Source organism: Eublepharis macularius, chromosome 2 (assembly GCF_028583425.1).
Source record: "Eublepharis macularius isolate TG4126 chromosome 2, MPM_Emac_v1.0, whole genome shotgun sequence".
NCBI classification, from domain to species: domain Eukaryota; kingdom Metazoa; phylum Chordata; class Lepidosauria; order Squamata; family Eublepharidae; genus Eublepharis; species Eublepharis macularius.
In genome coordinates, this window is record NC_072791.1 from 115,137,272 (window position 1) to 115,154,760 (window position 17,489).

Here is a 17,489-nt window from a genome sequence, read left to right on the forward strand (position 1 = left end):
GATGAAAGAAAAAATTCAGAGTAGGGGTGTGCAGTGCCAGGGTGATTCGGGTTTCCCGATTCGGTTTATCCAAATCCGGAAAAAATTTGGAATAAAGTGAATTCTGAAGTGGCAAGCCACTTCGGAATTCCCGATTTGGGTCAATTCGGGTATGCTTCATAAAGATTTGGCCGTTATTTTCAATGGAGAACATGCTCCTAGCTTTCCAGGAGCGTGGGGGGGGGCATTTTCTTTACGAATCACACTAAACTTGGTGGTGACCTTCTCCTAACACTCCTCAAATGACCCCCCCCAAGTTTCAGAATGATTGGACTTCAGGGGGCCATGTTATGTTCCCCCCCAAAGGTACCCCATCCTCCTCCACTCTCCATTATTCCCTATGGGGAAAAACAAGTGATCTTTCTAGGTGGCTTAGAGTGGCATTTTGCAAGCAAAATGCTCCCAATTTTCAAGGGACCTGCTCCTACCTCTCCTCCCACCCCCCAAGTTTCAGGGAGATTGCACTTTGGGGGGCCATTTTATGGCCTCCTAAAGAAGGTGCCCCTATCCTCCTCCACTCCATTATTCCCTATGGGAAAAAATAAGGGGGGGGGCTTTCTAGATGGCTTGGGGTGGCATTTTGCAGGCAAAATGCACCCAACGTTCAGGGGACCTACTCCTACCTCTTCTCCCACCCACCCCATGAGTTTCAGAGAGATTGCTTTTTGGGGGGCCATTTTATGTCTCCTCAAAGGTGGTTTCCATCACACAACACCATATTTCTACTGTGGGGAAAACTTCTACACAGCAGAAACACATGGATTGTGGCTGCCAATGGCTGCAGCCACAGTCCCACTCACAATCCACCCCCCAAAAGCCTAACAGAAGCTAAGACACACACCCCAAAATCCTCCATCACCCCTAGATGCACAGGGTGGGTGCCTCACAGAATAGGCATGCACCCTGATGCAAGCTCATCCCTGGGAAAGCAAAGCAGAAGCTAAGACATGCACCCCCAAATCCTCCATCACCCCCAAAGCTGGCTGGACAACCACTCTCCATCCTTCCATATCTTAGGACCAGAGAATCACACACATACACACACACTGAACAAAATTAATTTTCAAAAATTTTATTTCTCAGTAATGCCATTAACCATCATAATCCACATCATCATCATCATATACAATCACAACTTACAGTGTTACCACAGACCCCACCATCACACCAGAGGATCAAACACACACACAAAAATAATGTTTAAAAATGTTATTCTCAATAACAGCATTAAACCATTGCATTTCACATCATATACAATCACAGCTTACAGTCCTACATTGAAACAACCTCCAACATCACACCAGAAATTCACACAAGCGCAACAAAAATAATTTCTTTAAAAATTTATTTCTTGGACTTCCTGCCCTCTCTCCCCACATAACAACATTAATAACATTACATTACAGCAGGACTTCACATCCATTACAGCGGGACTTCACATCCATTCACATCTTTGGGCACTGGGGTTTTTCCCAGGCCACTAAAGGAAGCCGTGGTGAGACATCTCCTGAAGAGACCATTACTGGACCCCACTGACCTGGTCAATTATCGCCCAGTCTCGAACCTTCCGTTTCTGGGAAAAGTGATTGAACAGGTGGTGGTGGGACAGTTACAGGGTTTTCTGAATGATTTCTCAGCCCTAGATCCCTTTCAGTCCGGGTTCTGGCCAGGACTTGGGATGGAGATGCTGCTGGTTGCCCTCAAGGATGACCTTCACAGACATCTGGACCAAGGTGGTTCAGTGCTGCTGATATTATTGGATTTGTCAGCAATGTTTGACACAGTTGATTATGATCTTCTGACTCACCGCCTCGCCGATGTGGGGATACGAGGGACTGCCTTACAGTGGCTTGTCTCTTTTCTCCACAGTCGGGGACAGAGGGTGGCGCTAGGGGAGAAATTGTCACCCCATCACCCATTGGTGTGCAGAGTCCCGCAGGGGGCAATACTCTACTGGTTAACATCTACTTTACTGTTTAACATCTACATGCACCCCCTTGCCCAGTTGGTGCAAAGTTTCAGGCTTGGGTGTCATCAATATGCAGATGGCACCCAGCTGTATCTGATGATGGACGGCCAGCCCGGCTCAGCCCCAGATGTCCTGGAACATGCGTTTGCAGCCGTGACTGATTGGTTGAAACAGAGTTGACTGAAACTGAACCCAACAAAGACGGAGGTCCTGTACTTGAGCCACGGAAGACTGGATTCGGGACTCCGGCTCCTGGTCCTCGATGGGGCACAGCTTGTGCCAGTTCCGAGGGTTAAGAGCCTGGGGGTAATCCTAGATGCCTCCCTGAAAATGGAGGCACAGGTCACAGCGGTTGTCAGGTCTTCTTTTTTCCACCTGTGGCAGACTAGGCAACTTGTCCCTTACCTGTCTACCTGTGACTTAACTACAGTGATCCAGGCAATGGTCATCTCTAGGTTATATTACTGTAACTTGCTCTATGCGGGCCTACCCTTGAGCCTGACCTGAAGATTATAGCTGGTGCAAAATGCAGCGGTGCGCATCGTTATGAAAGCACCAAATAGGGCATGTATTACACCAATATTGTGCTAGCTGCATTGGTTGCCAGTGTAGTATCGGATCAGGTTCAAGGTCTTGGTATTGACCTATAAAGCCCTGTGTGGACTGGGGCCAGCGTACCTGAGGGACCGTCTCTCCCTATATATTCCCCAGAGGACCCTCCATCTCTCCCCGTATATTCCTCAGAGGACCCTACGATCAGGAGGAAAGAAATTGTTAGCAGTCCCTGGCTCCAAGGAGGCCCGCCTGGCCTCGACTAGAGCCAGAGCTTTCTCACTCCTGGCTCCTACCTGGTGGAACGCTCTGTCTACTGAGACCAGGGCCCGGCAGGATCTACTATCTTTCCACCGGGCCTGTAAGACAGAGTTGTTCTGCCAGGCTTATGGCTGATTGCAAAGAAAAAAAGCCAGGGAATCACTTATACAAGAATATATAATTCCGTATATCATGTGAAAGTGCAATAGTGCAAAGGTGCAATGATTCAATTATGATAAATTTACGATACAAAAATACACAGTATGATCATCACAAATGTACATATCTTAAGAGATCCTTCATAGTCCGTACAAGTTATCCTATACATTAAAGTGCAAAGTGTCTATTTCAATAGGAAGCCGGAGGTGGAGAGTGGCGGAGAGCTGTTATATCCTTTCACAGTCCAAGAATTAAATTAATTCAAAAACGCCGACGGGAGTGTGCAGGCAGATCTCATTAACCCGTTTCGTGAGTGGGAGACTCACTTCATCCTGGGCATGAACAATTCAAACTGGACACAAGTGTGTTACAAGCTCCGTATACCCTCTCCGGCAGCTGATGAATAAGGTGGTGCTAACAGACTAGTAGTTAGCACCACCTTATTCATCAGCTGCCGGAGAGGGTATACGGAGCTTGTAACACACTTGTGTCCAGTCCGAATTGTTCATGCCCAGGATGAAGTGAGTCTCCCACTCACGAAACGGGTTAATGAGATCTGCCTGCACACTCCCGTCGGCGTTTTTGAATTAATTTAATTCTTGGACTGTGAAAGGATATAACAGCTCTCCGCCACTCTCCACCTCCGGCTTCCTATTGAAATAGACACTTTGCACTTTAATGTATAGGATAACTTGTATGGACTATGAAGGATCTCTTAAGATATGTACATTTGTGATGATCATACTGTGTATTTTTGTATCGTAAATTCATCATAATTGAATCATTGCACCTTTGCACTATTGCACTTTCACATGATATACGGAATTATATATTCTTGTATAAGTGATTCCCTGGCTTTTTTTCTTTGCAATTTGTTATTATTGGTCTGGGGTTGCCCGCAGTTTTGTCCAATAGGCTTATGGCTGAGGCTGGGCCTCCCCTGGCTGGAGGGTAAACATCTACCCCCTCCCCCCATGAGAGCTGCCCACCACTGTTCTTAAGCTGCTGCTATGTTCAATTGTACTGTTGCATTATTTGTTATTAACTGTATTGCCACCATCAGGAAAAAGAGTGCTGCTATTTTTTATATTTTTGTATGTTGCTTTTAAATGTTTTATAGGGAATGTTTTAAATGTTCTTAATGCTGTTATCCACCCTGAGCCTGCTCACAGGGATGGCAGAATACAAATAAGATAAAATAAAATAAAAATAAAAAATTACATTGCATATTCAAATCACTACCTACAGTCCAGTTGAACCAAAAAAATAACATCGCACCAGAGAATCACACACACACACACACACACACACACACACACACACACACACACACACACACACACACAAACCTCTTAAAAATTTATTTCTTGAATTCCTTGCCCTCTGTCTTCGCAAATGGGCTGAGGGCATGTAACAGCATTAGTGGCACATTCAAATCACAACCTATAGTCCAGTTTGAACCAAAAAGTAACATCACACCAGAGAATCACACACCCCAAAAAATCATTTAAAAAAATATTTTTTGGATTTATTTCTTGGATTTTCATTTGTTCATCACATCATCCATTACACCAAAACCAAATTCAACCAGGGGACACTCTTGCAACTTAGTCCAGCAGAACCATTGCCATTTCCTGCAGTCAGGCTCTGAGTTCAGCCAGTGGGGAAACACACAGAGCAGAACCAGACAGTACCAAGCCACCAGCACAACACAATGGCATTCGCAGACCACAGTTGCAAAGGATCCCCCCCCACCACCAACACACCCATGCCAGCTTTAGGCTGAAGTGCTGTTTTCAAGCTTGCTGCCAATTTTTACCAGATGGGAAGGGTAAGGAGGAGGTTGTAGTGAGTCACTCACTCCTTCTTCCCCTCCCCTCTGCTAAGAAAGAGCAGGAAGCTTTGCAAAACTTTGCTGGCTGTTTGCAAGTGCAAACAGGAAGCAAATGACTCCCGGTTGACCCAAAGCAAACCCAAAATGACCCTAATTGCTTTGGGTTGCTCCACTTCATTATTCCAGAATTGGAGCCAGCATGCTGGCCCCGATTTGGGAATACTGAATCAAACCGAATTGGGCCCGATTTGGGTTAAAAACCCAAATCTGAATCCTGAAGTGCACATCCCTAATTCAGAGTGAATTGAAAGCAACATCCTTTCCTCTCATTTTGTTTTTGCATATGTTACTTCTTTTGCTATGAGATGTTAGGGGCTGTTGCTCAGTGGAAAAGCCTTTGCTTTTCATGCAGAAGGTCCCTGGTTTGATCCTCAGCACCTCCAATTGAATATGACCAGGCATTAAGTGATGTGAAAGACCTCTTCCTGAGACTCCGGAGAGCTGCTGCCAGTCTGAGTAGATTAGACAACACTGACCTCAATGGTCTGATTCACTATAAGGCAGCTTCATGTGTGTTCTTGCATTTGTTTATGCTGTGGGGATGAATCTTTATTGTAGGTTTTGTATTTAGTTCTATTTCTTAAAGTTACTCAGAATGATATTTTTAGGGCCTAAAGTTTTTTTTTTAAGCATCAATTGATCTTTCATTTTCTATTAGAATTTTCCCCCAAAAATAAATTATTTCAAATTTCTGTCAGGGGTAGGTGATCATTAAAAAATTTAAGTGAGACATTCAGTACATTCATTTAGATGTACCAACATTTCCCTTCTAGCAGCTGTTATGTAATAGAGAAGCTTAATAAATGCAAATAAATTGCCTTCTTGAAGAAAGAGATAAAAATAACAAATTAATTGGTTCAATGAACGCCTGGCCCTGGAACTATTTATAATTGTATAACACTAGAAAATGATGATAGATTTTTAAATTATTGGACAGGATGAACAGAGATTTTCATCTAACCATGCAATGTCATGAGCAGTAATATTCATGTTAGATTTCTCAAATTTTAAAAATTAATCATCAACATAAAAATTGGGGAAGAAGAAAAAAGAGCATGTAAGTTAAATAGAGTAATTTGAAGATGGAATGATCGAAAATATAAATGACAACTAAAGTATGTGTCCTAACTAAACACTGCAGTTTTCCTGATGGGTGTAATTTATCAAAGTATATTGGCCACACTTTTGCCTGATTATGTGTGATAAGGAACTCAGAATTCAAATGTACAAGATTTTCTGGTAGATAAAAGGCTAAAATACACTCTGCATATTAGATTGAACTGTCCCATCACAATTATGTTTGTCGGCTGCCTGGCATTCATCCACATGAATTAGATTGGGGTGTCTGGAAAGAGAGTCCTGGCTAGAAGGCTGTGCCAACTCTTGGTCTGCTAAAGGGGGGAAGAAGCCCATCACCAACCTAGATGAACTGGGAGGGGAGGGAAGTGTCCTCAGACACGTGCCACTATTATAGATGCTGCTTTGAGGTATTTGGACAGGGAAGTATATGCAACTGGAACTCTTCTTTGTACAGCTAAATACCCCCAAGCTGGAGTAGCAACAGTAAAGAACTTGTTCATAGGTCCAGCCATCCTGCAACTTTCCCTACCCCATTCGTTCCAAGACAATTGGAACAAATTCTGCTTGTACAGTTTTGCTTTGTATCTCCACAATGACAAGTGTTACAGACTTATCTCTTTTTAAAGAGAATGTGAGAATTCAAAGAGGTGGCATCACACATTTCTAAGAGGACAGTGTCCCATATTCCCCCTGAATTACGGATGTGTATGAAGTATGATTGTGTCACCCATTTGGTGCATCATTTTCCTACAGTGACTAAGATCCTGACAGTAACATTGCCATATTGTAAGACTGCGTCTTGTGTCATGACTTGCCTAAGATTGAAAATGGTGCCACTTCCTTGGTGCAATTAATATCACAGTTTTGAAACTCACACTAAGCACAGCATGTTTCATCAAAGGTCACCTTTATCCAGCACAATATAAATATTTGACATTGAAAGGTTATCTTTTTAAAATGTAGCAGAATTAACAGATTTCTGGTTTTCATACATCTGAATGCAAAATAAAATTTTGAGTCTACAGGAACCAAATTGATTAGTTCCTTTCCTATGTATGCTCTGTTGTACAGTGGGACTTGTTAGGTGCCCATGCTCCAAATTAAAGAAAGAAGTGGGCTTCAGACAAAAATATATCTATGTTGCTTTATTCTACATAATAATAATGGAAAGCCTGCAGTTTTGTTAATTTAGCCCTGTAACATTTTATTTTTATGTAATAAATTATATCCTTTGGGGATTAGTTTAGTCCTCTGGTAGCCTTAGGGGCGTACCATAATTTTCCCACAAAAATTAATTTGGGGGGAAATCTGTAATATAATTGATTGGAAACAAAATGCATTCTTGTTAGGTCATTTGTGGGGAAAAATACTTTAACTGCAGCTCTTACCTTACATGCAAAAGGAATGAAGAACTAACAGATGATTTTTAAAAAGAAGTGTCTTGGGATAGCCATGAGCCTGTCACAAATAGTTACTGACCCCGCACAACTTAGCAGGGCACATACTGGCTCTGGTCTATTAGACTATTAGTGAAGGTGATCTGGACGTGGCAGTTAAAGATCATTCTCTTGTCATGGACAGATCATTATGTGATAGGGTTTGAATGTACCTCCTCTTTCCTCTGCAGGCATGAAGGACCCATTAAGAAGGTCTTCCCCAAGCACCTGATGGATCCTGCTTGCTCCCTGTCAGCATTTGGGGATTTCCCCTCCTTGGCTGCAGATGATTCTGTCAAGGCCCTGACCACTCTCTGGAACAGAGAGATGCCCAGGGCTTTTGACACAATCACCCCTCAGTGCCCTCTCATCCCAGACAGAGCAAAGCAGTCTCCCTGGTTTAGGTCAGAATTGATGGCAATGAAAGGAATGGGATGATGGCTAGAGCGCCACTGGCAGAAAACCTGGAGTGAGGCTGATTGAACACATATTAGAGCTTATTCTGTGGCAGTGATGGAGGCAAAAAGGCACCATTGTGTCTGCATATATTCAGGTGAGTAGTTTTGTATGGTTCAGGGGCTTTTACATCACAGCCTCAAGGAAGTGGACTCTGACCACATGATGGCCCTCTGTGATCAATTTTCTACTTACTTTGCAGACATAATTGACCAGATCTGTTCTGAGATAGATGCTGGCATGGATGCATGTTCAGATGATGTACCTTTGGCACCTGCAAGTCCAGTTTATATGGATACTTTTCAGCATGTGGAGCCCGAGGAGGTGGATAAGATCCTTGGAGAGGCGAGACCTACCACCTGTGCTCTTGACCCTTGCCCTTTCTGGTTGATAAAAGCTGTCAGAGGGGGACTGGCCAAGTGGGTAAGGGGAGTGGTAAATATTGCCTTGAGAGCAGGAGTTTCCCATGAAATATCCAGATACTAATCATCACACATTCCCTCCCACCTTTTCCCCATTATAGATCTGTTTTCTGCTATGGCATGCATTTGTGATTTATTTATTATATTGATATTTATGAGATATGCACCCCCGAGGAATACTTTGGGTTGAAACATGTCTAGTTTTTGGTTCTGTACAGTTGGGCCATAAAGGAAACTGGGTGGTTTTAGATAATATTTACCATGCCTCTTCCTAATATGACTTTATTTGGTTGGCATGTCAATAACATGGGATCATCCCATTTATACCATCCCAAACTTCATGGAAGAAAATATAATCTCATATATATGTAATGAATAAACCATGCCTTTAGCAGTTTGTGGATTAAGTGTATTTTCTTTCCCTATCTGTCTAGGATCTGGCGGTTTTCTTATACACTGATTTTTGGATTGGCCCCAAAGGCGATAAGAACTATTTTTTTTTTTAAAAAAAAACCTTTTCTTTATTAATCAATAAAAACAATTAGATACATATAACAGTTTAATTAACAATATGACTTGGTACATATAAGGATAAAGCACAACAGTATTATGTGGTTAGATTGTAAGAAGTTGTCAGAAACATAGATTACATAATAACGTATTACATTATGAAAGTAGATTTCTCTTTAAATAACTCAACTTTGCAATAGAAGTAGACAAGTTATAATCTCATTGTTCTAAGATAGTGCAGTATAGAGGACTTGAAGGCTGCATATCGTTCTTTTCAATAAACTAAAAAAAGGGCATCAATTTCTCATAGAAGTTTGTTTTTTTTGTTGGGAAAATGTGAACATTGGATCTGGTCTGTAATTTTTTCAATTATAAATTGGTCCCAGACTCTAGAGTACCACTGTGACACTGATGGGGAAAGGTGGTTTTTCCAATTGAGGGCTATTAGTGACTTTGCTGCATTCAGAAAACTTGTTATGAGTTGACGGTATATATTTGGTATTGGAATATCTTGCCAAGGGTCTAGGAAGATCAATTGTGGGTCCATTGAAATTTTGTATGATGTTATGTGTTATATTTGTTCAATGATATCGCCCCAGAATTTATTTATGATAGGACATTTCCATCAACAATGTGCGTATGTACCGACTTCTCCACAACCCCTCCAACATGGGGGGGGGGTAAGATGGGATAATCTTTGATAGTTTATTAGGGGTGCTATACCATCTGGTAAGAATTTTAAAAGTCTGGAGTCGTATGTTTATTTCCTGAGATCTAAATAAGGGAGAGGACCAAATCTGGTTCCATTGTTCTTGTGTGATTGCTATGTCACAGTCTTGTTGCCATTTGTCTTGGTATGCATATTTTTTTGGTTTGGTATTTTGTAATATTATGTTATATACTTTGGAAATTAATCCCTTTTCTACTTTGAAATTAGGGCCCAATAGAATTTCGAGGTCTGTTTTAGGCTTGTGAAGTATTTCATTTAGTTTTATATGTGTAGCCATATGTGAAATTTGAAAGTAAAGAAACCATGGTATCGAAATGTGTTGTCCTTTCAAGTTCTTCTTTTGTTTTAAGGCCTATGTTTGTTGTTAAGTCAGATAATTTTGTTAGCTTTAAATTTTTCCAATAGTTTCATGTGATTTGTTGTTTACCTGGTGGATACCAATCTTGAAGGAGAAAGGAGGAATATCGTGAAATTTTGGGAAGAAGTTTTCTTTTATATACATTCCATATACTGAGTAAATGGGTAATAAATATATTGTTTTTGAGTTGTTTTGGGCGAAAAGAATTAGTCCAGAGAATTTCATGGAATGTCATGGGAGCATAAAGGTGGCTTGATGCCTGAATCCATTCGACAGGGCCATTTTTCTTCACTGTTTGTATAATTTTAACAAGGTGGACCGCATTAGCATAAGCTGCAATATCTGGGTATTTGTATCCGCCATTAATTATAGGCTGTCTTAAAATTTGAAAAGAAATTCTAGGTTTCTTATAGGTCCATAAAAATCTATTTAAAATAGATTGCCATTGATGTAGGATAGATTTAGAGGATAAGAACTATTCTGATGGTATGAAATGTTGATCGAGAAAAGCATTGTGGGGTTATATTTGAAAATCATTATTGCTCTCAACCAAGCATACCGCATGTAAGAGAGCTGACACACTGTTCCACTTGCCCTCCATCTGCTACAGAATGAAAAAGATCAAGTCTGAATTACATTTGATATTTTAAAAGTAAAGGAGGCCTAGAGCTCCTGTTGTTTATTCAGGGAGAAAATGGAAGGGAGGAAAAGTTAATGGATGATTTAGATTAAATCTGAACAAAAATTGTTATTGCCACTGGCTATTGTTTGAAACATTTAACACACAGGACTTGTAAAAATGAAATGAAATACACAATGCAAGTTTTATCAGATAACCATACATCCAAAGCTGACATAATCAGCTAATGACACGTCATGCTAACTAAATCCACATTTGACCTGTCTTCCTGTCCCCGCTCCTTAAAAATGAAGAACAGAAAACCCTGTTTACTACGCAGGTCCAAACCAATCCATAATATATAACCATTTCCAAATTTCAGTCGATGCTGTCCTTTTAACTGAAGCTATTTTGTTTTGAGATGTATGAATGGAAAGCAAAAGCAGAACTATTTGGTTATGTTGCAAAGCCAAGCCTTCATTGTTAAGTAGCAGACAGTACAGGAGATAAAATAAAGCCTGTGTCAGGTCCAGTATGTATATAAACTGTACTGACTCCATTTTCTAATGCTTCTAGTGTTTAAGTGCTTTTTCCCCAGGTGCACCAGTTCCCAGGCAGCATTCCCACCAGAGGAGATTGTTGTGTCTAACACCGTTCCACCAAGCATTGGCCTTGAAGGAGAGCAGCTTCCCAGGACTGAAAGATGTTGTTTTGAGAACTGTGGGGGGAGGCTGTTCCAGATGGGTATTGTTACTCTGTATCCTATGCTTGCTCTTCATTGGTAACAATGATCATGTACCATCCTGAGTCTCCTATTCAGGACAGTGGACTATAATGGACCTTTTGTGCAATAAAACTTCCTTTGCCAGACACTGGACTTATTCTTGCTTCTAAAGGGAACTTTGCAGAGAGTGCCTTATCTAGCCACAGTCTGACATTTTGTTACCAATCATGTCTGAGTCGGGCCCAGCGGAATCCAAGGTTGTCCCGGACAGGGATCCTTTGTTTGAGCCGTATGTGTCTCCCGACAAACAACCCGTGCAAGCCCAAGACTCCCAGGAGCTGGGAGCAGCCGGGAATGGAACCGGAGTCTCCACTTCCACCCCGCCTCTCATCGACCTCAGTACTCGGGTCGAGACCGAAGCCGACCTCGGGGCAAGGCCGAAAGCGACCGCTCTCCCCTTGATTTCGGTACCTACCCCGTCGGAGTGGGGTGCCAGACCCCGAGAAACTAGAGAGCGTCGGGTAGGTGGGCTCCATCCTCGAGTTTCTATGGAAAGGCGCCGAAGCCTAGGAACCGTCCTGGAGCTAGACAGCAGCCAATCATGGAACTATTGGAACAGGACGCTCGAGCAGACGGAGGAGGACACGTCTCGCCGCGGCGCCCTGAGTTGGGATTACTCCGAACTTGCTCCGTGGAAAGAGCCAACGGAAGTCCCTGAACAAAGTTGGGAGCAGATACAAGGTCGCACCTATGCGGTGGATACCAGCATCTCGGCCGTGACGGGCATGGCCAAGGGAATCCTAGCCGCGAGATCGAGAGTCGTCCAAGGGGACCCTCCTCCTTGGGGCCCCTTGTCCCCGGTGAGTGCAACGAATGAAGCTTCCATAAGCGAGCAACCGGGGGCGAGTCGTATGCAACAGTTAGAAGCTAAACTGATGGATATGGAAGAAAGTTTGGCTCGTGCCATCCATTTAATTTCGGCAATGGGAGCAGGGGAAAGATTATCCCCTGAAGAGATGGCGATACAGATAGCTACCCTTCAAAGTGTCATCTCCTATCCGGTGGAGGATGCCCAACAGCAGCCGTCATCTACCGGCGAAGGGGGCACCTATCCGGGCGAATCGGGAGAGCAACCCGAGGAACTTCCCGCGCAGCAAGAAATTCCACCGAGAAGGGATGACCCGGTTGAGCCACCCGGAGAGACCCCCACCGAACAACCTAACCAGGAAGGGGATGCGCCGCCAGATGAGACTCCCGTTGAGAGGCCTACGGAAGGTGAAGAAAAGCCAAGTGATACACCGGCGATACCCCCTCTTACTTCTCCTATAGAGGTCCGGCCGGACCAAGAGGGAGCCCCCCGTCAACCGCCAGACACTGTCCCCGTCGGACAACCTACGGGAGAAGGTCCAATAGCGCCCAGAGGCCAGCCGCTGCTTCCTAGATTAACAACGCCCGGAGGGGCAAGCCCGCGCGGCCTTCCACCTACTCAACCCTCGCCGCTGCGGCCCCTCTTACCTCGACCGCAGCTCATACCGGTGCAGCAGCCTCAGGACCAGCCCGTCTTACCACCCCCGAACCAACCGGGACGGCCTGCACCACTACGACCCCTCCGACCACCTCCGCAGCGGCCGATCCCCAATCAACCACACCAACCTACTCCACCTCGACAGCCACCGCCAACGCCTCCTGTGTTACCCGCCAGACCGAGAATACCGCCGCCTGCTCGCCCGCCATTGCAGCCGCCGGCCCAACCAAGACCAACCCCGACAGCGCAACCAAGGCAACCTCCGCCCGCACCACCAGTTCAACCCCAGCCGGCACCGCCGGCTCGACCGCCGCCAGTACAGCCGGCACCGTTGCCCCTACCGAGACCCCAGTTACCTAAGCACCGAGTGGTCTGGGAGACCAGCTTAAATACCCCAAAACGTACCCTGGGGCTGGTGCTGTACTTGGTGGTTCTCACAGTTTAAAACAAAGGTTCTAATGGGTTACTGAATGGCTTGGATGGGCCACTTTAGTAATCAGATTGTGATAAGTGACACCTCAGGAAGAGGGGACAAAAGAGGGAGGGGGAAATCCAAGTGGGCTGAAAGGATGTTCCAGCGGACAGGGCTTGTCCTGATGTCATCAGCTCTGGAATGCGGAGGTTTCTTTGAGATGCATTCTCTGAGTGCTTGGGATGGTCGGCACTTAGTTCCTTCTCCGGGGCGGCTCCTAAGATATGCAGAGCGGGGCGAGGGGCTCTCGCTGCGGACGTGGTGTGCCCGCTTCGCCGAAATGGCTTCTCAAAGCAGTCTTCTTCCCAGAGTCTTCTGGGTGCCTGAGAACATGGATGCCGGCTGGGCATAGCTGGGACTGGATAGCAGGCTGCCCGGTAGCGAGGGCAAGCTCGGCGACCGGCTCGCGGGAGGCTCCAGGCGGGAACTGACCAGGGAGCGCCTAGCCAGGCTCGCTGGAGGTTTCCCCGGCAGGCGCCCGGCTGCTAGCAGCGGCTTGGGCCCATATGAGGCAGGCTTCCATGGAGGCAGGGGGAACAACACTTTAAAACACAGTCCAAAGCAGGGAACAGGCACGGTCCGTGGCAGATGGCAATGCAGGCACGGGGCACCCTTGTAATAAAGTCCAAACGCACACTGGGAATTCCAGATACAGGTCAGGGCAGGGCTGCCCAGAAAGAGAGTCCTTTGTGCAGTTAACCAAACATGGAGTCAGTAGTCTACACAGTCTATAGCAGCAGCAAGGTAATTGACACGCAGGCAGGAAACTGACACGTGTATCAGAGCACACATGTGCAAGGCAAATCTTTGTGTAGCAGTGAAACAGTAACGCAGGAAACTTTAACACAGTTCATAGCAGGCTTTGAAGCAGGGGAGGGGGCCTACTTGGCAACAGGTATGTTTGATATTTCCAACAATACAGGATTGTGGTCAGCATATGTCCTAGGAAGAATATCAACACCTTTAATTTCCTGCAGAAGGCTTGCTGAAGTTCAACACATATCAATTCTGGACCAAGATTTATGACAATCTGAGTAGAATGTATAGTCTCTTCCCATTGCGTTTCTTACTCTCCATGCATCAACCAATTTATATTCTTCAGCCTATTTAAGAAAAGATCTTGGAAGAATACCTTTAGAATTCTTACTTTTCTTCATTGTTTTCCTTTCTAAGGCTTGGTCAAATACCACATTAAAATCTCCTCAAAACATACAATTGGCTGAAAATAAATGTGCAACCCAGGATATGGCTGAACAAATTAAAACAGTAGATACAAAAGCTGAAACAACAATGCAAAGATTAGAGGAAACAGAACTTCAACAAAGAACTACCTGGAATTTCTAAATGGAGTTCGAAATGGAAAGAGCAGCATTTATGTTGAGATTTTAAAATATACCAGAACAGAAGAATGGAGACTTGATGACTGAAGTGATAGAAGCCATAGCTGAACTTCTGGAAGAAGAACCAGAGGAGACTGCAAGAGAAATTGATTTAATATATAGAGTTAACTCAATATATGCAAAAAAGAATAATGTACCAAAAGAAGTTCATATTAAATTTACAAGATGTGCAACTAGAGATTGTATTCTGAGAACAATACGTGACAAACCACTCAAGATTCAGGGCAAAGAGATAAGGGTATTGAAGGAAATACCTTGGAAAATTAGGCAGAAACGGAAAGAATATGCATTTCTGACAACTAAATTAAATGAAAACTCAATCTCCTATCGATGGTTAATCCCTGAAGGAGTTATTTTTTCTTTTGAAGGAGAGAGATTTAAGATTGATTCGACTCTTAAGTCGGAGAACTTCATAGAAAGATATGGGAAAAATTTAAAGAGGTAGAGACAAGGAAAATGAAATTGAAGACTGGGACAAGGTCAGAAAAAGATGGAGAGTCTACTTAACAGCATCAGAGGAAGAACTTGAACCCCCATCGGCAAAAGCTACAAACTACAAACCAAAATCGTAGAGAACAATGAGAAGAAATGAAGAAGATAGTAATAAAGGACAACCATAATGGAGGAGAAGCCTATAAGAATTTTTTCAACCAATATTAATGGTTTAAATTCACCAGAAAAGAGGAAAAAAAACTTTTAAACAACTAAAGATTTTGAACGCAGATGTCATCTGTCTACAAGAAACACACATAAGAAAGAAGGACCAACATTATTTAACATGTAGAAAACTTGGTTCTATCTTTACCTCATCAGATTCTATCAAGAAAAGAGGCATAGTAGCCTATATAAAAAAAGAACTGAAACCGAACTTGGTATATTCAGCTGAAGATGGCAGATTGCTATTGGTGGAAATTTTTATTGGGGAGAAGAAGATCCTGCTGGCAATGATATATGCACCAAATGATCATCAAAAAAAATTTAATCACAGCTTAAATGAGGTCCTGGCAAGACTTGAATATATGGACAGTGTGGTATTTTGGAGGACTGTCTGGGAAAAATATCCTCTGAATACCGAACACCTGGGCGGGCCTCTCTATTGTCAGTTGCCCAGCATGGCTTCCTGCAGCTGCACAGCACTGTCACTGGGCTGGGAATATGGCTTGACACCCTGGGTGCCCAGGTGGCCTCCTGAGGCTGTGCAGTGCCACTCAGGAGCAGCCGTCCAGCTGGTCCTGGTGCCCAGCTGGCTTCCTGCAGCCACATGCCACTACCATCAGACCACAGAAGTACCCTGCCACCCTGGACATCTAGGTGATCTCCTGTAGCTGCGCGCCCCCCAGGAGTGGCCAGCCAGCCCAAGCGACTGGGTGGCTTCCTGCAGAAGCATGGTGCTGCCCAGAAGTGGTGCCCAGAAGTGTGTGTGTGTGGGGGGGAGTTAGTGTGATGATGTCACTTCCTACAGTGACATCATGCTGCCCTGGGAACATATGCATGCTGTGTGCATGCCCAAGTGGTAACTTCTCCTCCACACCTGTCTTCATGGTCTGGTATTAGGCTGGATCCCATCTGGAAAACTGAACCAGGTATTTATGGTCAAACCTGAAGCAACTTCCTCATCTTTCTTCCCTCCGCACAAAGATAACCTTTTCTCACTTTTTAACTGTGATGCCTTCTGGACACAAATAAAATGATACTAATTACATTGGTCGTGAACGACAGGACCTATCAGGAGCTGTCAATTTTTTTCTATACGCACAATAGTACCTATTTGAAACAAAATAAAGAGTAGCAATTGTGAGGGACAGGAGACTGTTTCATCCCTGAGCCTATGGAAGTACTGCTCCACCATCCAATCACATTTCTGATATTGGAAGGGAACAGAGCAGCAGTTAGCAAGTCTCTGCCTCAGCGACAGAGCAGTTGCTTGTATAGCTGTACCTGGGATTGTGGTATGATGGGTTAACTCTGCCTCTGGGAAAGAACAGTATTGTGAGGACTATCTCTGGTGATGTGAAGCCCTTGTATCCTTTTGCCTGACTTGTGGGAAAGGGCAGGCTGATTTGGGTGGAATCCTGTGTCTGTGTGAGAGGCTGTAACCTCGTGGCTTGTCAGTGTTTGTACTTGCAGGTGTTAAAGAGAATTAAAATCACAACCTGAAGCCATAACTAGCTTAAATTTATGAGCCTAGGCCTTTGAATGTTTGAGACTTGAGCTGCTGATTTGTTCTTTAAAAACAATCTGTACATAAATAAATCTTCTTTGGTATTTTTATAAATCTCCTGCTTCAGTGAGTTTTCTCCAAAACTTACTTCATGGCAAAGAACCCAAAACATTCATACTCACTACCATAAAAACATCTAGCAACTGAGGGGAATGTTTCCATTTCAAAATAAAACTAGTTCTCCAAAATTATAGGATGCTGTGTGGGTTGCCTCCATTGGAAGAAAAGACCTGTCACAGTTCTAATAGCGGTTGGGGTTGAATCAAAACTTCGTTATGTTTCATAAATATCTTCAGCCTAATTGAAAAATACAAATTTCCCGTTTAGGAAGATTTTTAGCTCTCTTGCAAGTGTTCCCTAATTTAATTTACCTTCACTGTCCTAACTTACTCTAAGTGACATCAGCAGCCAACTGCATCTTGCAACCACTTAGCATCATGACCATTTACTATTGAGTAGGATCACCTACATGGCTAATCTACAAAGCCAATGTGGTATAGAGGTTAGAACGTCAGACTAAGATCTAGGCGACCCAGATTTAATCCCCACTTTACTGTTTAAGCTTCCTTGGGCTAGTCACACACTCTCAGCCTAACCAACCTCACTGAGTTTTATGAGAATAAGTGGAAAAGGGGAGGATGTTGTAAGCCACTTCTGGTCAT

At 43.8% G+C, this 17,489-nt stretch overlaps 1 protein-coding gene across 1 annotated transcript in view; it reads left to right on the forward strand.

Annotated features, from left to right (window-relative positions):
- LOC129323449 (uncharacterized) overlaps positions 1-17,489 on the forward strand; it is a 100,017-nt gene that overhangs the window by 16,537 nt on the left and 65,991 nt on the right. Inside the window, 2 exon segments of the mRNA XM_054969984.1 lie at positions 7,582-7,794; positions 7,984-8,269. Of these exon segments, the coding sequence (XP_054825959.1) occupies positions 7,582-7,794; positions 7,984-8,269 (499 nt within the window).